This window comes from Heptranchias perlo, chromosome 3 (assembly GCF_035084215.1).
Source record: "Heptranchias perlo isolate sHepPer1 chromosome 3, sHepPer1.hap1, whole genome shotgun sequence".
Taxonomy (NCBI): domain Eukaryota; kingdom Metazoa; phylum Chordata; class Chondrichthyes; order Hexanchiformes; family Hexanchidae; genus Heptranchias; species Heptranchias perlo.
The window spans coordinates 30561672-30583444 of record NC_090327.1 but is presented as its reverse complement, the minus strand read 5'-3'; the positions used below and the strand labels follow the sequence as shown (position 1 = coordinate 30583444).

The window sequence follows — 21773 nt, the reverse complement described above, 5'->3', positions numbered from 1 at the left end:
GGTGGGACTAGGTGAGTTATTAAGAACCGTTCCCCCTCTGGTTGATGCGTTATTGTTCATCGTTTTTTTAAAAAAGTCAAGGAGGTATACAGGTACTAAATATGATGTGGAGATGTACTAAATAAGCATTTGCTCTATTTCAAGGAACTGAAAACGTGATTTAGGGGGATTCGACTACTTTTGATGAGCATTAATAAGCATTAATAAGCAGTCATCAGAGCGCTCCGCAAGGTTGTTTATTACAATTGGTTTCACATTTCTCTTTGCAGAGGTGAGCTACATAGGTGCATGCTAGCAGTAAAGTGCACAGAACATGTTTCAAAGTCTCTATAGAAGATATGTTAATATCTATCTCTGATATGTAACAGGTGCATGCTGCTTGCTAGAAGAATACGCAGCAACTAATTTTCTAGAGGATATTTTAGCATTCAACTATGGTTAACCTCCAGTACTTTTCCACATTGTTATTTAATGGTGGTTTTAAATCCAAATCCACTAACATTAAAATAGAAAAATATCGTTGTGACAGCTGTACTAGAGCTCTTCTATTGCATTGGCTACATTGATAATTCACAGCTACATACCTCAAACAATGCTGTCCTGGCATCCAAATATGTGCCTAAAGATATCCTCTACAATCCAGAGAGAGTCTTGAACTATTCAAACTACAACTACATTCTTGCAAATCCTTTAAAAAAATGTGGTTTGAAAACTGCCCATCTCATCAGATGTAGTTTTACATCAATAAACCCACAGAATCAATGAAAAAGGCCCATATGCTCAATTCCAAAGCCAAGAGCTTCAAAGGGGACACTTTCACCAGCCTTTGTAAATCTAGCAAGGCCTGGAAACTATTGAAACAAAGCAGCATACAGTGAATTTTTTAAGGTGGAAAAAAATGTCTATTATCCTGTCCTGGACAAATCACATACATTCACTGTATATGCCTTCAACTGTCGTACTAAAATGGAGAAAGCCAAATTCCAGTTTTATTGCATGGGATTCTTTGACATTTTGGGGATTGTATTCCACAATTTTTTTTTTTCCCCCCCCTGTGAAAACAGAAAATGATTGCCTAGCCTATAATATACAAAAGCAGCTGCCATCCCCTATTCATTAGCAGCACCCTCTGGCTTGCCATACAGCAATGTTTTCTTGTGTGTCAGCCTTGGCTCTGTAGTAGCACTCTCACCTTGAACTCACAACCCTCTGACTCCAAGTCTCACACCAGAAATTTGAACGTATAATCTAGGCTGACACTTCAGACAGAGATGCAGTCTTTCATTTGAGATGTTAAAACAGATGCCCCATCTGCCCTCTCAGGTGGACATAAAAATCTCATGGCACTATTCCAAGAAGAGCAGGGGAGGGCTCTCGGTGTCTTGGCCAATATTTATCCCTCCACCAACAATCATTAAAAAAAATTACCTGGTCATTATCTTACCGCTGTTTGTGGGACTCTTGGCTGCCACACTTTTCTACAATAGTGACAACATTTCAAAAAGTACTTCATTGGGCTCTCAATAACTGCAAATAATTTCTCCAGATTAGTTAAAGATGCTGCATCCCATTTTGTCAGGGTTGACTACTTTCAAATTACTGCTCTAGTGTTAGCCAAACATAAAACGAATAAAAGATGGTGTTAAGGGGCCCATCTGACAATCCAGGTGACAAATGGTTGGGAAAAACTGCTGCAAAAAAAGTTAGGCTTTCCTGTTTTCAGATTAAACAGATATAAAATCAGGGGGAAAAAAATAAACTTCCCCCTGCCAAAATCATTTTGAAATTTGTGTCAAAGAAAACAACCTAATTTAAAAAAAGATTTTGCTTTTATCAGATTGTTTTAGATGAAGCTCAAACATAACAGAAGTACACTGCATAGGAGAGTCATTTGATTTTGATTCTAGTGCTTGCACACATCAAAATTAATGGCCGTCAATCAATCTATACTAGGACAAAACACAGCCAATTTAGTTCGGGGAGGATGCATATTTTAAAATATTTGTTCCAATTTTTAAAAACTTTTTTGTTGAAAAAAGGAAAACAAAGCACTGGGAAAAATCCTGGATACTGGTATAAGCACTAAAAAAATCTGGAAGACAAGTAACCTGAACAAACCACACCCATTCTTAAAAAGGCAATTTTGAGTAGTTACATAATACAAAGACATTTTAAAAAGGGAAATTTAGCACTGTGGAAAAATATTTTTAAAATTCTAGTGCCATAATAATACCACAAACTTGCCTGGATATAGTAATCTTTCTTCCACCCCCCCCACCCCCAGCCCCAGCCCCATTTTAATTAGGGTACATCAAAGTCCTATCCTGAATATGCATTTACAGGCAGTCTAGAAGTTGCCTTGTTACTATGCATTTGAAAACTCCCCAGTTACATGCAGCTTGGGAACAGCTTTTTTTTTGTATTGAACTCCTCCTTCTCCCACTGTTTCCACAGCAACTCCAACCAATTTTCAAGCAAAACATAGCAACGAGAACAATATGTGCACTTTCAATAGATTAGGTTTCACCTTTAAGACATTATGACAAAAAACCATCTAGCAACTAGAATGACTCAGGAATCCAATAGTAAGACCCTAGGGCACTTTAGTCTTTGGTTCTTTTTAAGAGAAAACAAAGTCTGGGGAAAGAAAACACTTGTTTGAGCTATTATATGTAGCACAGAATATTGCATATAGTGCACAGGGACAAATACCCCACAAGCAGTTCTTAGCATCCTGCAGGGAACGTCATGTAGGTAGTGTACTACAAAAATACATTTTCGTCAGCAGCTGGAATACTAAAATGAGTTCCATGTTTTCTTGCTTGATACATTCCCTGCTACACTGGCATGTGTATTGCAGTGACCGTTAAAGCAGCAGCTTTGCGCCGTACGCTGCCAATTACTAGCGTTTCCAAACTCCAATGGGCTCGGTTACTCGCTGAATTCAAAGGCTGCTTATTTCTTAATAAACTAGATTTATTGGTGTAAGCCACACAGTAAATGTTTGTGCTCCATTTTCCTGCAGGCTTACAACAGTTGAATCACAAATACCTGGTGAAAAACTACAAGGACTGTGAAGTTTAAAGGGTAGGAAATTCATTGCCTTCTCTTTAGAGGATAAGGTATGGAGTGCTTCATTATTGTAGATGTTTTCAAAAAAATTGAGATGGTAGAACAAGTACAAAAACTGAAGATATTACCAAGAGACGTTATTACAGGCATTGAAGTTTCAGTTGAACAGCTGGATATTGAAGCTCATTATAATTCAGTGGCTTCTAAACCAAAATGGTTAGACAAATAGGTCACACTGAAGTAGTTCACTCCCCCAAGTCTCACTTTTGACAATACTGCACATGGACACCATCAAAATTGAAAGGCATTCTGCAATCAAGCACAAGGTCCAATCTCAAAATTCTGCACAAACCACCACCTGCAGGATTTTTTTTTTGCATTTCTGAAAAGATATCCCTATTACCCATGCAACCTTAATGCGCTCTTCCATCTTGTCTTCCCTAAAGACTGAAACTAAAAGATGATTTGGGTTGGAGGCCAGTACAATAACTGAATTTACCATGTAAAAGAGAAACCACCAATAACACCTCAAGACTAAATTGGTGTTTTTTAAAAAAAAACTTTAGGTTCATACACATTCTGGTACAATCTACAAGCAACAATGGCTTCCTGTAAATTTATCTTTTGGCAGCAACGAAAGCTTCAGTCTTCTCAAACTAGTTCTACAGCCATTTAAAACAGTATGTCAACATTTTGCTTATGTGCAGCTGCATTACATTACCTTTAGCAGGGTAGTCTTTGTTGGATCAAGCTTAGTATTACATTCAACCTGAAGGAGAATATCAAAATTTCACCATTAAGCATTTTTACATAGATACGTGATCAGCTTCATACCCAACCTGGAGAGGCTCCCAATTTAAATAAGTACATCTTGCACAATCTCAATAGCTACAAATAGCCCATACTGTTTTAATTTCTATTTTGATAGAGAAGCTGCTTTGTGTAACAGACAGGATTGTCACCAGGGTTACAGTGTGTTGGAACACAATGTGAGTACAAGTAAATTCTACTTAAGTCAATAGGTTCTCACCAATTTTCTCCCCTCAAGGCACTGACTCCTTGCAGTTCCACCGATGGCACATATGCTCTAGTGGCTCATGAGTAGCCATTATTCATGTGTGAATTGTGCCAACAACTGCTAGCAAGTTATCCAAACTTAAATGGAGGGAAGGTCTCTAACTTAGAGAAAGAGGACATGGCAGACAAGTCCATTTTCACTAACATCCACATTCATTATTGGAACCTTCCTGGCCTGAATGGCTCAGCAACTCACTGGATAAATGCACTGAGCTATTGGGGAAATTGCACTCAATACATTCCTAATATGATTAGTTTTAATTCACTCTCTCAAACTGCTGCCTTACCACTCACACTTGCAGCTACCAAAACTTCACCCTATTGTTTTGCAATTTAAAATGTTTCAAGTTTGAAAGAACAAAGATCTAACATTATATAGTTAGGTGCTTCTCAGTTCTAATACAATATGAAAATTTCACATGCCTAGTATAATGATTTAGTGTAATCCTAGTGACACTGCATTCCTTGTGCGCAAATCAATTTTCATTTGACATATATTGTTGACTAGTGGTGTTCCAGGAGTCGAGCCATTTTAATTCCTCCCATGTTGTTAAAACATAATTTAGTTTACTGCTCCCCAGGGTCAGCCATCCCAGCTCAAGCTGGTCACTAGGACACGTAAGGGACAAAAGTGACCTGAAGCAATCTAACTCACTCAATGGTAGGAGCTCCTGGTCTCCATTAAGTATTTCTCTCTAATGGCATTGTCAAGACTGTGACCTAGTGGTAGATTTCTGAACAAGTATTAAAGGGCACACTAGCATTATTTTGCATCTCTAGATGATTGATTTCCACACATTATAATTTTTAAGAGGATATAGATTTTTTAGCAGTACAGATTATTTTGCAACAAGTAAAGCCAGCAAGTTCTATGCTGGGGTATGAACAGTCAGGCCACTTGTGTCAAGAGTCAGAGAGGTTCAATTAACTTCGAGAACTTGTGTTTCACTAATAGCCACTTGTAACTAAAAACAACTGAACCTCATTACAGATTCCAAGAAAGCCAGACTTCATAGTACGGTGCACTATCTATTAGAAATTATTTCAGGCATTTATTATTTTGGTAACTTGTTAAGAGATTAAGTACAAGTCAGCACTGGGGAATGGAACCCATTTCAGTCAGCTTCTTACCCACGAGTACTTGAATATTGGTAATGGTGCCAAACAAAACTCCCTCTAAGATCCCCCAAGAATTTAATTTAACTGAAATGTGAGCACTCCCTACTATCCCCAACTTAAATGGCACTCAAAACTAAGTAACTGCAGTTTCCAGTGATTTTTTGTGCTTGTATAAAAAAGGCAAGAGGTGTTGGCACAGGGGAACTTGAGCAAAAGCTCAAATGGGCAGCATGGTTGTCAAGTCCTGAATGAGCAGTTTACTTTTTTTTAAAAAGTAAAAGTTTGAACAAGAAATTCATGTAATCTGAATAGCAATCTTAACATACCACAGCATCCACTGCAGGTGAACTGTCTCCAACCACCAGCAAAGCAGGGCATCTACAAACAAAACATTGATCAGCACAACTGACTACAGTGAATACCTAGATCATACGGTCTCACCAATACTTGGTGTATTAACAGACTTTGCCACAAGAAAGTCTAACTGGTTGGATTGTGCAAGTAAGAGTTTTGGAAATAGCTATTAAAAAAAAGCTGTTTTCATCATGCAGGAAAAGGCTGCAATACATTTGGACTCCTAATAACAAGTCTGACCCAGAATGCTCCTTTTTATTGCACAACCACAAGTATTCTTCACTGCCATTATAAATTTCAAAACTAAAATAAGTCTAGTTTCTACCCAACATTTCCAAATTCATCTGGGAGTTATAAAAAGGACTTCTAAATAAATCAAACCACACTCACTGTAAAGTAACACCATCGCTATGATGTGATCCAGGAATAGAGCGCTCAATATCCAGGTCTCTTCGACTGCAAAGAAAAAAAATGAGATCTTTAAGTGGGTCAATTTGAGAGTTAAATTGTTCGTGTTTAAAAAAAGACTTCAAGAAAGCCAGTAGGAGCTTTACTTAGTTTAATACACATTTCCCCCTTTACATCTTTCTCTCCACCCTCACCCCCCTCCAAGGCCTCTCTAGGAATAACTAGACACCAGGCAGCATGCAAAATAGACTGGTGTAGTTTTACTCCTTGCTGAGGACACCCAACCTCTGGAACCCTCTTGTAAAATGATTGTGGATTTAAGCATTAGTTTGAACTTATTTGTTCACTTTACTAAGTGTGAATGCTGGGATGGATTTTGTGCTGTTTCTTTAATACACATGCTTGTTGGAGGATGTACAAAAGATAATGAGGATTTAGGCTCTTTAGAAGAAAACGATGCAACTGCACTTGCGTTTTAAGCATTAAAGCCCCTCAGGCATAAGTGTGTCCTACATATTCCAACTTCACAAAGCATTATGCTCATTTGGGCATTCTTCTTTTGAGAGCACGTACCCCTAAAGTACACCCCCACCCCTCCACACTCCTGACAGCCTGAAATTGAGACGGTGAATGCCCCAGACATCAAATAATGCTGCTTTAAACAAACAGCCTGGGTATGAGAGAATGGTCCATGATTACTGCTTCTGGGATTTCCCTCCCAGCCCCCTGGTCTGTTTGAGAAGAGGTGTCTGATCTGTACTCAACACGTTGTTAACTGGTGCTGCGACCAGAAAACAGCGAGTGAGGATTTGACAACTGGTTGCAATGGCCAAAAATTCAATGAGGTTTGTCCACGCAGGTTCAAACTCTGCTCAAGTGAATCATCACAAGTGGAATAGAAAAGGTGAATCTGAACTGAAGCACTACTTGAAGTTAACATAACTAGGACAAGAAAGGACTAACGAGCAAACGGCAAGCTCAGGAAGCACTTCCTCGCACAAGTGATTAATAACTAGATTAGTCTTCTGTGGGGTAGTGGAGGCAAAAACTTGTGATTCAAGAGGCAGTTGGATGCTATAATGAGGGTGGGATGAAAAAAAACGAGAACTGAAAGTTTCTTTGGAAGGATGAACTAGGTAGGCCAATGGACCATCATCTGTACTGGTCTTTATAATTAAGCTCACATCCCACCATGGTTTGGCATGCACACTGGTGCTCCAACACACTACCACTCACTGGGGAATATTTTAAATTTGGTTCTACAGAGTTTACCATTAAAATACAACAATCCAACTGACTGTGCAGTCCACATAGTGAGAACATACAGCTCCAGGACCAGAATTTTAAAAAAAAGCTAATTGATGAAGGGTCTTCAACTCCAATTGTCGAGTTCCCAAACGTGGCAATTCCCAAAATCAATGTAATAACTTAGTGTGAAACCCAGAGAAGATTCACAGGGGATCAACCACCACAATCGTTTACCCAATTTGTTAAAAACTTACCAGTTAAACATACTGTTTGGTGAGCTGCAAATCAAGTCAGTCTCCTAGTTCCAAATTTTCTCTTAGCTTGAAGACACTAATGAGTCAGCCTGGGCTTAGTGGTAACACTCTCACCTCAGAGTCAGAAGGTCATGTGCTCAAGTCCCCTCCAGAGACTTGAGCACATAATCTAGGCTGACACTTCAGTAAAGTACTGAGGGAGTAACTGGAGACATAAAACTGAAGCCCTATCTGTCCTCTCAGGAGGACGTTAAAGCTCCCACAGCACCATTCGAAGAGCAGAAGAGTTCTTCTGGTGTCCTAGCCAATATTTATGCACCAACCAATATCACACACTAAACAAAAAGTACTTCATTGGCTGTAAAGCACTTTGGGGAGTCCTGAAAGGTGCTATGTTAATAAGTCTTTCCTTAACTCTTGCTGGGGTATGGTTTCAGAGACGCTCTCATATCTCACCCTAGTCTTTCAGCCGTAGCTACCCAGATAGGCTTAAAAAGCTGGACCTATGTACTTTGAAGAGCAGATACACAGGTGATTTAGGAGGTTTATAAAAAAGGGCCTGGACTGTGTCCACACTAACAAATTATTTGAATTACATAGGTTGGGGAGAACCAGGGGTCATGCTTATAAGTTGCACAAGGGTAGTACTTGGTTAGATGGTTCTTCTTTTCCTATAGAATAGTAGGCCTATGAAGTAAGTTGCAGGCTCATGTGGAGTGTGCCGATTCACTGAAAGCCTTCAAAAGAGAGCTAGACCGGTTCCTGGCTGTGTCGGAGATCACATCATACATGAGGTAGATACCAAGTAACACAAGTCATGGCCATTGTGGTCGCCTGGACTAATTTCAAATGACTTGAAGGGGGTTAGAGGAATTATCCCAATTTCCTCCCCCTAATTAGCCTTGGGTTTTTAATTTTTTTTGCCTCTCCCAGGAGACTAGTAGGACCCAGCTGGATAGGGAATGTCTTAAATCATGAAGCATAAGGAATCACTACTGTATGGGACAGGTTAGAGTGATAAGCTGCTCTTTTCTTTTATGTATGTTCTTCACTACAGCTGAGACAGTGAATGCTTATTTGACCATAGCACAACCTGGTCCTGTCTTCACCAAATGTCTGCACAAATAGAACAAGAATCCTGGCAAATTTTTTCCCTTCCTGGCCCAAAAGCATTGAAGCCCATGGTTGTGCCACAACTGCTACCTTGCTGAAACAGCTTAGACTGCAATTGAACCTGGTAACTTCAGGTCTCTATGGCTGTGGTATTGGACAGTGCCTTTACCAAAGCCATGTGATTTTTAAAAAAATTATTAAAGAAAATGAAAAGTGATCCAGTGCTACTTTACCTGTTGTATGAATCAACAAAAAGCTGCAGATTGTGGTGATTAATGGAAGAAACGTGAGTGCGGTACATCTGGATCAAATTAGGATTAGTACTTATTTCATCCTAAAAAAAAGATTGCAAATATATTAGATAATGTCAATTGCAATATCCATAACACATCTAATTACAGGAGATGGTTTACCAGCTTAGGCAAAATTTTAAAAAAATGGCACTTGGCAAGGATTGATAAGATTTTTCTTATAAAAACCAACCATTATTGTACACAATTTATAATCACTTAAAATCTATTACAGACCTACAGTTGCTACAAACTTGGCTAAGCTTCCTATGTTTGCTTCCTAAGGGTACACCTATTCAAAATTGATAGGATTTCTTTCACGATGTTCAAATCTTAAAATCCCATTTCAGGGGTGCCAATCATGCTGAACGCTCGGTTATTTAATGTCAAACGTGAGTGTTGTTGCAGTGCACCAATCCAGGCGAGTGGTTACATATTCCATCACACCCCTGACTTGAGATTTGGTATGGTGGAAAAGGTGTTTGACCATCCTAATCCCTCATTCATCAAAGTACCCAGTCTCTGCCCTGCACTTGTAGTCATGGTGTTGATATGGCTGGTCATTAAGGTTTTGGTCAACAGTAACCCCCAAGATGTTGATAGTGGAGGACTATGATGGTAACTGTAGATCAGAGGGAAGATGTTAGAGGTGGTCATTAACTGACAAATCATATCTGCCACTTGTCAGCCCAAGTGTGAAAGTTATCCAGGTCTTGTTTAAGCTGGCATAGGCTGCTTCATGATCAGGAGTTGCGAATGCAGCTGAACACTCAGATCATCAGGGAGCAGCCCCACTCCTGAACTACGACTGAGGGAAGGCCGAAGAAGCAGCTAAAGATGGTTGGGCCGACAACACTGTCTGAGGAACTGCTGTAGCAATGTCCTGGTGCTGCTGGAAGGTTTTGCATTTACCCCCCACTATTGATTTTACTTTTGATGTAGCTCTTTGATGCTATACTTTTGAATGCTGCTTTAATTTCAAGGGCAGTTACTCACTTTTCTTCTGGCATTCAGTACTTGCATCCATATCTGGATCAACACCATAGTGGGGTCCGGAGCAGAGTGGTTCTGGCAGAATCTGAACTGAGTGCCAGTAAACAGGTGTCACTTGATAACTCCCTGCCATCAATTTACTCCTGATTGGGAGGTGGCCAAGTTTGTTTGCCCACTCAGCACGTTTTGCGAAAGACACTTGCAAACACGTCAGCCTGATTTCTTGCAAAGACATGCTGGACTCTACCATGGTGGAAAATGTTCATTGAGCCTCCTCCTGTTAGTGGCCTGGTTGCCCACCATTTTCAACTGGATGTATTGAGCTAGAGAGCTTTGCTCTGATTCCTTGGTTGTGGGACTGCTTAACTGTGTCTGCAGCCTTCTATTTTTAGTGTTTAGTATGCAGATAGTGTGTCGTAGCTTCACTACGTTGGTTCCTCATTCTAAAGGTATGCCTGGTGCTACTCCTGGCACTCCCCATTGATGCAGGGCTGGTCTCAGGGTTCGATAGCGATGGAGGAGCAAAGGACGCGTCAAGCCATGAGGCTACAGATTTGGATGTTTGGAGAACGGTCATCAGTGGTGTCCCGCAGGGATAGGTGTTGGGACCGTTGATCTTTACTATTTTTTTAAAATTAATGATCTAGATGTTGGGGGTATGATCTGCACAAGTGCCAGGACTGTAGACGATGCTCAACTGCTTCAGGTGGATCTTGATGTGTTGGAGGACTGGGCTCATGACTGGCAAATGATGTTTAATTTGGAGAAGTGCAGTGTTTTGCATGTGGGCAGAACAAATGCTCAACACACATCCACCCTTTGGGGAACAGCATTAACGGAGGTGGAGAAAGAAAGATCTGAGACTTCTAGTGCATAGGTCTCAAGATTCGTAAGCAATGCTGTGAAGTGATAGCTAGAGCAAATAGGGTGTTGGAGGGCATTTATAGGACAATTGACTAAGACAAAGCATATTATTTTGTCTTTGTACAAGACCTTGGTCAGGCCTCATTTGGAATAGTGTGTCCAGTTTTGGTCTCCTCACATGGTGAGTGATATTGAGGCTTTGGAAAGGGTGCAGAGGAGGGCCATTAGACTAATTCCCAGCTTAAAGCATCTAAGTTATCAAGATAGACTAAAAGAGCTGGGATTCTACACTTTAGAGACATGAAGACTTAGGAGTAATCTGATTGAAGTTTACAAAGTGATGAAAGGAATAGATTGTGTTCCAGTTGACAGATTGTTCCAATTAATTGTGTTAGGGAGGACCAAGGGTCACAATTTTAAGTTGTACAAGATCAGATCTAGGTTAGATGTCAGGAGGTGGTTCTTTTCCCCGAGAGGATAGTGCACCTCTGGAACAGGCTGCCGCCTCGTGCGGTGGACGTCAATTCGCTGAATTCCTTTTAGCGAGAGCTAGATCAGTTTCTGGCTGGGCCTCTTACAAAAAAGGTAGGTAATGTAATTATCAGGGCCACAGTGATCTCCTGGACTAGTTACAGTCAGAGAGGAATGTCCCAGATTTTCCCCCCTAAACTGGCCTGGGTTTTTAAATCTGGTTTCTCGCCTCTCCCAGGAGATCACATGGTGTCGGGTGGGGGGGTGTATATATTGTGATACACAACATATCATGATTGTGTGGGACAGGCTGGATGGACCAGAGGGTCTTTTCCTGTCCAACATTGTTCATATATAATTCTGCTGCTGCACAGCATTTCACAGCAGCTCGGTTTTGAGCTGCTAAAGATGTTCCATGGTTGTAATGCCATACTATGTAATGGAGTGTCCTTGCTGTGGAGGCAAGACCTTGTCTTAAGAACTATGCAGCAATCATTCTTACCAATGCTATCACGGACAGCCATGTTGCTGAGGATGAGGTCAAGTATGTTATTGCCTCATGTAGATTCTGTCTGGCAGCTACTTCCTTCAGGACTCAGCCAGCTTGGTCAGTGGTGGTACTGCTGAACAACTTGGTGGTAGACATTTAAGTTTCCCACCCAGAGTACATTCTTCTTGCTTCTCCCAAACAAGATTATGTAAACTAATTAATCAATTAATGTGGATGGGGGGGGGGGGGGAATGAAAATCAGCTGGTTTCCTTCTTTTCATATCAAACAATCAAATGTCATGAGACTGCATGGGGTCCAAAGAAAATGTTGAGGATACCAGGGAGAGTCTCAAATTATTTGTGACCCTTATCCTACTTAGTACAGAGAAATGAACCAAGCTAAACCACCATTAATCTCATGATGAAACCATACTCTAAACAAAGTATGAATGAGTTACGTAAATGCTGAACTCACCTTTGCAAACAGATGAGAGATCACAACATCTGTCAGATTAGACGTCCAACCAGTAATCTGAGAAAAATCAAAAAGCCAAACATAATTTCACTAACTTAATCCTCACATTACAAAGCCACCTCCTTTTTCCCTCTCCTCCCAAAACCAATCAATTGTAAGATGTTATGTAACATCTTACGGTTTATATTACATAGGGGGTGCAGGAACAGAGACCTGAGAGGTGGCAGGACAAGATGATCAAGCTGTTAAAAAAAGCATACAGGATCCTTGGCTTTATAAATAGAGGCATAGAGTACAAAACAAGGTTATAGTAAACTTTTATAAAATCATTGGTTAGGCCTCAGCTGGAGTACTGTGTCCAATTCTGGGCACCACACTTTAGGAAGGATGTCAAGGCCTTAGAAAGGGTGCAGAGGAGATTTACCAGAATGGAATCAGGGATGAGGGGTGTCAGTTATTTGGAGAGACTGGAGAAGCTGGGATTGTTCTCCTTAGAGCAGAGAAGGTTAAGGGAAGATTTAATAGAGGTGTTCAAAATTATGAGGGGTTTTGATAACAGTAAATAGAAAGAAACTGTTTTCACTGGCAGGGGCTGGGGGTCTGTAACCAGAGGACACACATTTAAGATAATTGGCAATAGAATAGAATCAAGAGGGGAGATGAGGAGAATTTTTTTTTTTAAGGCTGTGATTATGACCTTAAATGCACTTCCTGAAAAGGTTGGTAGAAGCAGATTACATAGTAACTTTCAAAAGGGAACTGGATCTATTCTTGAAAAGGAGAAATTTGCAGGGCTATGGGGAAAGTACAGGGGAGTGGTATTAATTGGATAGCTCTTTTAAAAGAGCCGGCACAGACAAGATGGGCCAAATGGCCTCCTTCTGAGCTGTATGCTTCTAGCATTGGGCATGGTGGGGAAAAAGAGCAGCGAAAGGTATAGAATCAACATTTGATCAGTCTGGTCAATATACTAACATGTGTTATTGGGCCTTGGTCATTACAGATTTGCAATGAAATGAAAAAAATAGAAAATGCACAGACCAGTCAGAAAAGAGAAAAGATGAACTAATACATCACATGCAGACCATTCCTCAGAGCAGTTCGGGTCAACACCAGAAATGTAGGCCTCTATTTTAAAAGGGGAAGCGAGGGGGGGTGGGCAGGGTACAGTGCACACGAGCCTCGAAGCGGGCAGCGATCCTGGTGACATGCAGATTCCAGTTGATAGTAATGGCCGGGCCATACTTCCATAAATTTTCCCAGCGACCCACCCGAACTCAGCCAGATCCATAACCAAGCTGGTGGGTGGAAGCAGGAGGTTGTAGCCGAGGACGCGTGGGAACGGTCCCCGACAGTCAGTTGAAGTGGGGGCAGACGAGAGAGAGCCCGAGGCCCAAGGCTTCTTAGTGAGGCCCAGAGCAACACTCATGCTCCTCCTGAATGAGACTGGACGCAGGAACCATAAACAACTGGAACCATTTACTGACAAGCACAGAAATAGACCAGCAGTGGGATGGACAGACAGATACATACATACATGCCACAGGACTGGCGGACATTTAATGTGATTCCTATATTTAAAAAAGGGAGATAGAATAAGTCTAGGAAACTATAGACCAATTAGCTTAATGTCAGTGGTAGGAAAGATAATGGAATATTTAGTCAAAAATGTAATAGAGAAACATCTAGAAACCGAAAATATAAAATAGTCAGCACGGATTTCAAAAGGGATGGTCATGCTGGACCAACCTTAATGATTCTGTGAAGGAGTAACAGAAAGTATAGACAAGGGTAATGCAGATGTAATATATTTGGATTTTCAAAAGGCCTTCAATAAAAGGTACCGCATAGTAGACTCATGATTAAGGTCAGAGCACGTGGAGTCAGGGAATGAGTAGCAGAATGGATAGCAAGCTGGCTACAAAACAGAAAACAGAGAGTAAGGATTAAAGGTAGTTACTCAAACTGGCAAAAGATGGGAAGTGGTGTTTCACTAGGATCGGTGCTGGGACTACTGTTGTTCACCATAGACTTATAACGATTGGGACTTTGGAATCTGAAATACAATTTCAAAATTTGCAGATGACACCAAATTGGGGTTATAGTTAATACTGAGGAGGATTGCAACAAAATACAGGAAGCCAATAAATCTGCAGTATGGGCATGTAATTAACAAACAAATTTCAATATAGATGTGTGAGGTGGTACATTTTGGTAGGAATAATGAGGCCACATACTTCTTGGAAAATAAATCTAAACAGGGTAGAGGAGCAGAGGGATTTAGGGGTAAGATACACAAATCACTAAAAGTAGCAATGCAGGTTAATAAGACCATAAAAAAAAAATCAAACCAAGCTCGAGTTCATTTCTAGAGGAACAGAACTGAAAAGCAGAAGAGTTGTGTTAAACTTGTACAGAACCTTGGTTAGACCACACTTGGCATACTGCGAACAGTTTTGGTCTCCACGCCATAACTAGGATAGTGTCACTGGAGAAGGTGCAAAAAAGATTTACTAGGATGGTACCAGAAATGAGAGCTTATACTTATCAGGAAAGGCTGAACAGGCTGGGGCTCTTGTCTCTAGAAGAGGCGACTGAGGGGTGACCTGTTAGAGGTTTTTAAGATTATGAAAGGGTTTGATAGGGTAGACGTAGTAAAGATGTTTCCACTTGCAGGGCAGACCAGAACTAGGGGCCATAAATATAAGAGTCACTAACAAATCTAATAGGGAATTCAGGAGAAACCTCTTCACCCATGGAGTGGTAAGAATATGGAATTCACTACCACAAGGAGTAGTTGAGGCAACTCGCATGGATTCATTGAAGGGGAAGCTAGATAAACACATGAGAGAAGGGAATAGAATGATAGGTTGATAGGGTTAGATAAAGAAGTGTGGGAGGAGGCTCACATGGAGCATAAACACCGGCATGGACCTGTTGGGCTGAACGGCCTGTTCCTGCACTGTGCGTTCTCTGATTCTAGGTTTCCTTGATACATTTTAAAACTTACCTACCTGAACCTCTTCTGGCCCACAATCCACATTCTGGCAGGTCTGGCCTGACAGGGAAGCCATCACTCTCCCCCGCTCAGGCCTCCAAATAATATTAGAGTCAGGACCTATCTGCATATTTAAAGAAGGACCCTGCTTCCTTCCTGTGGATGTCCCACAGGTTAACATGGGACGGCAGCAGGACCAGAGCGGGTAAGTGACTGCCCTCATTTTAACTTCCCTCCCACCCAGTTTCCACTAGTCGGGGAGAGTTAAAATCAGGGCCATTAAGCCACCGTTTCTCTTTACAGATGCCGACCGGCCAGCTGGGTATTTGCAAATTTTTCTTTAAAATCAAAAAACTCATGTTGGAAAAATGCTAGTTTTCAGTAATTAAGCTAGCTATGAATATAGTATGAAAGTCGAAAAAACACAAAGCACAGTCATGATCAATCACCTATACTGTCCTATTCAAGAATATTAATAGGAATGGTAAGCTGTGAGCAGCAGTCTTAGTTCATATGTCACTGGAGCAGAAATTGCACATTAAGGATTGAAGCATCTGCTTATAAGTTACCTTTAATCAGCAGTTTTAGAACCTAACATAGCAACAAGGGAGAACTGAGACACACCAATAGTATCTGTATTTTCATTAGTGTTTCACTAAGGTGAAGCTTTCCTATTAGGTCTACCTGAATTGTGAAGAAAGGCTTTCAAATCCAGTTTGTGCCCGAAAGCTTTTCAAGTGATACAGTACAAAGAAGCAGTACTGGCAGTGTTAGCCAGATGATCAGATTCAGAAAGAGTATGCAGGAAGTGTATTGGTGTCCACTTGCCCACCTGCTAGGCCTCCCTCAGGAGTTTATGGGTCCTCCTCATACTAGCACATTTCAGTCGAAGCAGTCAGAAGATGTATCCTTTGCTATGACAGGACCCCATCCCTCCTCCACCACAAAATATAAAATTGTCAGTGGGACCTCTTCCTGGGGCAGGAGAACACTACGCAGTTTAGATTCCTTTCCTGGAAGTCTACACATTTCTCCAACACACCATGCAGAGGGATGGACACTACAAGAAAAATCCCGATTCAAATCAGTTACACTCCAACCAAGGTAGGACAACTCCTGTGCAGCCCCTTCTGACACTTCTCCCTGACCTATCCTAATTCTTAAATGTAGAAGGCTACTAACCAAAATGAACTATACTGAAACTACTTATGGTTTTGAAAATTCCCATGTAAAGTGTACAATGACATGTAAACTGTGTATGACTATTTTTGATGTGTCATGATTTAAGTGTGGAATTCTCCCAAGTGTACTGGTATCAATGCACACCAAATAAATCTGGTGGTAACGCTACTTCCATTATAACATTTGGCATTATGCAACAAACCAGTAGAACAAGCTTTGTCGAGCAGTTAGAATTTATTGCTGAATCACAATGTCTTACTTAATAGAATGTTTCCAGCATTGCACTGTGTTGTGTTGTATTACCTTGGTCGCTGCCCAGTCCATCCATCCTTCAGCACAGGAATTAATATTAATTAGACATAGTCCCTCAACAAGATCAGGAAAAGTCAACTGGAATAGAGAAAAAATATGAAAGTACTTAAGTTATTTGTAGCACACTCATTTCAGTATAACAGAAGTAAATGTAAAATTAGGAGGCCACTCTTATGCATACACTTTTACATGAATTTCTAATATGCACTACTGCTGGATAAGGCTCTCTACTGGCAGCATAGAACCCATAAAGTAATCTCTAGAGCATTAAAATGATCAAGGGACGTTCTGTCAAACTTACAGCAAATTTAGCCAGGACATATGCACCAGCTCCAATTCCGAGTCCAATAATGCTCTTCACACTGAAAAACAAATATCATCAGACCATTTTAGGCAGCTGCACCAGAGCAGGTGAGATGCAACGATCATACAATTTTGGTCGTAAAGATCTGAAATACTCATTTTAACCTATTAGGCCCAGTTTGAAAAGTATATCAGACCAGCGAAGTAGACAAATGCTTGCATCTATTTTAGCAAATATGATTGTTTACATGGATGTCTTCTAGTATTAGGAAAAATACACTGAAACCTTAATAGTGTTCAAACCTTTATTATAGAGTTGAGAGCCTAACCCAGAAGGCACACAAACAATTTTTCACTTTTTAAAAAAAAAGTATCTTGGAGTGAAATTATTTCTGAATGGTAGCTATTCTGTTTGATGCGTGATGAAACAACTCAGGTGCATACACAGTCTCATCCAATACTAAACCATACAGGCAAGATAGTCCCAGGTTTAATTTCTAGTCTCTCCTGAGTTAACTTGTGCACCAGTTGGGAGTGCTACAATAGTTTCAATGGGTAGAGCAGTGAAAAAAAAAATTCAGCTAGGGTCCCTTGCCTAATTCTTATGAAGTCACCTCTACTCAAGCATGTACTCGTGAGTATTGGGAGAGACCAGAACAGGATTGGGCTGAGCAAAATTTGGCACCTTCAGGATAAGTGGAAAGAAAATTGGAGTGGCAAAAAGTTACATAATCAATAAATTGTAACTGAGCATATAAAATTTCTTAGCTAACAAGACAAAAAAAAAAGATGCAGTTGCCATGTTCTCAAGAATGCAGATTTACAACCTTACCCAAAATGCTTCAAAATAGCTGGAAGCAGCTCAGCTATTTGGTCCATTGATGGGTACTGGTATCTGCAAATCAGATGCAAAAGTTAGCAAACACTATTTTCTTAAGTAATTTTAAAACAGTACTATTTGATTCTCATATCCAAAACACAATTTTTATGAATCATTAAAACAATTTTGCCATACTGGAAGTAACAAACAGAAAGCATCGAGAACAGGTTGATTTGACTCAGTCATTGCAGAACAGTGACTTTTCCCAGACATCTGGGCATCTGACTTAAATGACAGTACAGTGATGTGAAAATATTTCACCATAAGAATTTGTATTCTAAAAGTCTGCTATAAATTTTGGGGCTTTCAGACTAATATGTTTAAATATTATAACTTCTCAAAACTGGATGCATTCTCCTTAGTCTATAGATGTGACCAGTCATAAGTTGGTCATCTTTTGTCACAGTAGTGCAAGTAAATTTGATGAAGTGACCAAAGCGATAACCAAATTTGATAGCCTACCAAGCCCAAGTTATGAGACAAGATTAGATTAGCTGCTGAAAACAAGCACACTAGGGTTTTCAGAAGAAACCCCTGCACTTGTAAACAGTTTGCTGAACATGATGCTGAAGATAATATGCATTGCATCACTTCACTGGTTAAGGTAGTGAATAGTGAAGTGAGAGAGACTAGAAAGGTCCCAGGCTTGGTTCCTGGCCTGATTTAAGTAATTTCAGCTGTAATGCAGCAAAATTGGCCATAACACCCTGGGTTAAGAAAGGAGGATCAAAATCAGCCAGTACTCCCATATGTAATCAGTAACTCTCCTGGGAGAATTGCATGTTACGTGAATGTGGGGAGAGGACAGGATGGGGCTCAGCTGTAAACAGCCTGCCAACACACTGCTTAGGCTTGAGCCTAAAAAGGTAAATGCATATGCACGATGGATCTGTTCCCACAGAACTGTCTCCAAGGAATCAATGCCTTCAGGGATGGAAGGCAGAGGAAAAATGGTAGAAGACTGAAAGGGGGCGATGGGATTATATTGTTACCGAGATGTTCCTGCAGCAATTCAGACATACTAGATTAGTGGACTAAGGTACAAGAAATACCACTATTTACCATAAACAACCAACCAAAGTCAGTGAAGTTGATAATAATAGACTTGTTAGCAAAATTAAAGCCCATGGGATTAAAGAGCCAGTGACAGCGTGGATACAAAATTGGCTGAGGGACAGAAAGCAGGAAGTGGTGGTGAACGGTTGTTTTTCAGATTGGAGCGAAGTATAGTGTTGTTCCCTGGGGGTCAGTGTTAGGACCACTGCTCATATATCGGTATAGCTAGCTAGCTGGATAGATCGATAGATAGATAGATACATCTGGACTTGGGTATAATTTCAAAGTTTGCAGATGAAATGAAATTCGGAAAAGTAGTAAATAACGTGAGGATAGTAACAGACTTCAGGAGGACAACTGATGAAGTGGGCAGACATATGGCAGATGAAATTTAATTGCACAGAAGTGTGCATTAATGCATTTTGGTAGGAAGAATGAGGAGAGGCAATATAAACTAAATAGCACCATTTTAAAGGGGGTGAAGGAACAGAGACCTGGGGGTGCACATACACAAATATTTGAAGGTGGCAGGACAAGTTGAGAAGGCTGTTAAAAAAAGCATATGGGATCCTGGGCTTTATAATAGAGGCATAGTACAAAAGCAAGGAAGTTATGCTAAACCTTTATAAAACACTGGATAGGACTCAGCTGGAGTATTGTGTTCAATTCTGGGCACCACACTTTAGAAAGGATGTGAAGGCCTTAGAGAGGGTGCAGAAGAGATTTACTAGAATGGTACCAGAGATGAGGGACTTCAGTTATGTGGAGAGACTGGGGTTGTTCTCCTTAGAACAGAGAAGGTTAAGGTGAGATTTGATAGTGGTGTTCAAAATCATGAGCGGTTTTGACAGTAAATAAGGAGAAATGGTTTCCAGCGGCACACAGGTCGGTGACCAGAGGACACAGATTTAAGGTGATCGGCAAAAGAGCCAGAGGTGACATGAGGAAACATTTTTTTTAAATAATCACAGCGAGTTTTTATGATCTGGAATGCACTGCCTGGAAGGGTGGTGGAAGCAGATTCAATAGTAACTGTCCAAAGGGAATTGGATAAATACGTGAAGGAAAAAAAATTACAGGACTATGGGGAAAGACCAGGGGAATGGGTCTAATTGGATAGCTCTGTCAAACAGCTGGCACAAGCACGATGGGCCGAATGGCCTCCTCCTGTGCTGTACCTACTACATACTATTAGAAGCCAGTAACCACACATGCACTGGTTTGGAATGGTCATCCGTACCCATGTGGAAAAGCTGGAGCTCCCTCTTGTTGACCAGGTGCATCAATGTGATATACTGCAAAATGAAGTGTAATTTCTTGCATATCTTCAGAACTGAAGAGAGAGTTGAAGCATGATTTGTCTACAAAAAAAAGGAAAATACTTTAGAAGTTTGTACCAAATGGTTAAAAGAACACTCAGAAGGTTCAGATGCACACTACCAAGTGAGCCTCACCTGGTGGCCACCTATACGGAAGTCACTGGTAAGCTGCCAATGATTTTCTATCCATTAGAGTTAATAGATGCAAAATCAAAGGCAGTGTGCCTGCAATTTTCTTAAATGCAAGGCCAGCTGGGAACATATTCATAAAAGTAGACTTAACAGATAAAGAAGGCTACTTGCAGTTAGGGTAGTACAGTGCCAGAATACAGTTTTATTTTCTTTAAAGCTCAACTCAATGAAGTGCTATACTTGGCATCTAGTCAGCCTATGTATGACCCTCAAAAATAGGCAACAAATGGCCATTTGTATCCTGATATGCACACCAATTTTAAAAGGAGTTTTAAAATTTAGAATCTGCATGCTTAAAAGTATAAAAATTTCCCTGGTCTATTTCTTGAAACTCAACTATTCTGCACATTATAGCTTTTCTAATTATAGACAGCTCCTTATTAGTCTCACACTACAAGTTACAACATAGCATAAAAGAACAAAGCTCACACATTTAAAATGTACTATGTGTACAGGGTATACTGCTACCAACAGGTTTGATATAAAACCCCTATATTGCATATTAAGTCTTAGCCTGCAAGGCAAGAATTCTGACTGCATAATCAAACAGAATCATGTTCCCAACAGGCTATAAACATTACAATGTTTGTAAACATGATCTTACCACTGTAAAATCCAAATTAATTTAGAAGCTCCAACTGAGGCAAGTTGGGTGAGGAAGGTTTTATTTACTAGTTATGAAAATCAGATGATTACCTACAGCAATGATAGAGGAGTACAAGAATTTTCTTTTGTAAGCAAGAAGAGGAACAGGTAAACTGAACTATGTACATGCTCACCACAAGAGATGAGCAGACAATAACTTTAATTAGTTTTGGTATATTTTAAACAGCATCCCAAATTTGGGGGGGGGGGGGGAAGGAAATGGGAAAATGTTGCAGTTTAAAATGGTTTGACAAACTTAGGTGGTAGGCAATGTTGTGAGCTCTAAAATTAACATAGATGGGCATGTATGTAGGAGATAAAGCATGGAAGCTGCTGTATTTGAGGACTGAGGAAGACAGGAAAATTCAGACAGGCAATGCACATAATTAGGATCTCCCAGATAACATTTTCTTAATAACCGGTCCATGAGTGTGAGATGCCTCTCCAGATATGATAACAGTATTAAGAGCCTGGGCTAGATTTGATCTGTATTCAAAAGAAGTTATTCAGTGAGTTGCAGACAGAACCTGTACATAACTATGTTTTTGGATAATACCAGGCATCAATAAATCATAGAATCATAGAAGTTTACAACATGGAAACACGCCCTTCGGCCCAACATGTCCATGTCGCCCAGTTTATACCACTAAGCTAGTCC

General features: G+C 40.4%; 1 protein-coding gene across 4 annotated transcripts in view; it reads right to left on the bottom strand.

The window, feature by feature from the left end:
- The window catches only part of LOC137311437 (protein NDRG1-like), a 73916-nt gene that overhangs the window by 6246 nt on the left and 45897 nt on the right, over positions 1 to 21773 (bottom strand). For all 4 annotated transcript variants that reach the window (XM_067978651.1, XM_067978650.1, XM_067978659.1 and 1 more), the window contains 9 exons: positions 20200 to 20320; positions 17856 to 17918; positions 17022 to 17082; positions 16712 to 16798; positions 12229 to 12285; positions 8879 to 8979; positions 6013 to 6078; positions 5595 to 5646; positions 3794 to 3841 (listed from right to left, as the gene is read on the bottom strand). In XM_067978651.1, the coding sequence (XP_067834752.1) occupies positions 3794 to 3841; positions 5595 to 5646; positions 6013 to 6078; positions 8879 to 8979; positions 12229 to 12285; positions 16712 to 16798; positions 17022 to 17082; positions 17856 to 17918; positions 20200 to 20320 (656 nt within the window). The remainder of the gene's footprint in view (positions 1 to 3793; positions 3842 to 5594; positions 5647 to 6012; positions 6079 to 8878; positions 8980 to 12228; positions 12286 to 16711; positions 16799 to 17021; positions 17083 to 17855; positions 17919 to 20199; positions 20321 to 21773) is intronic.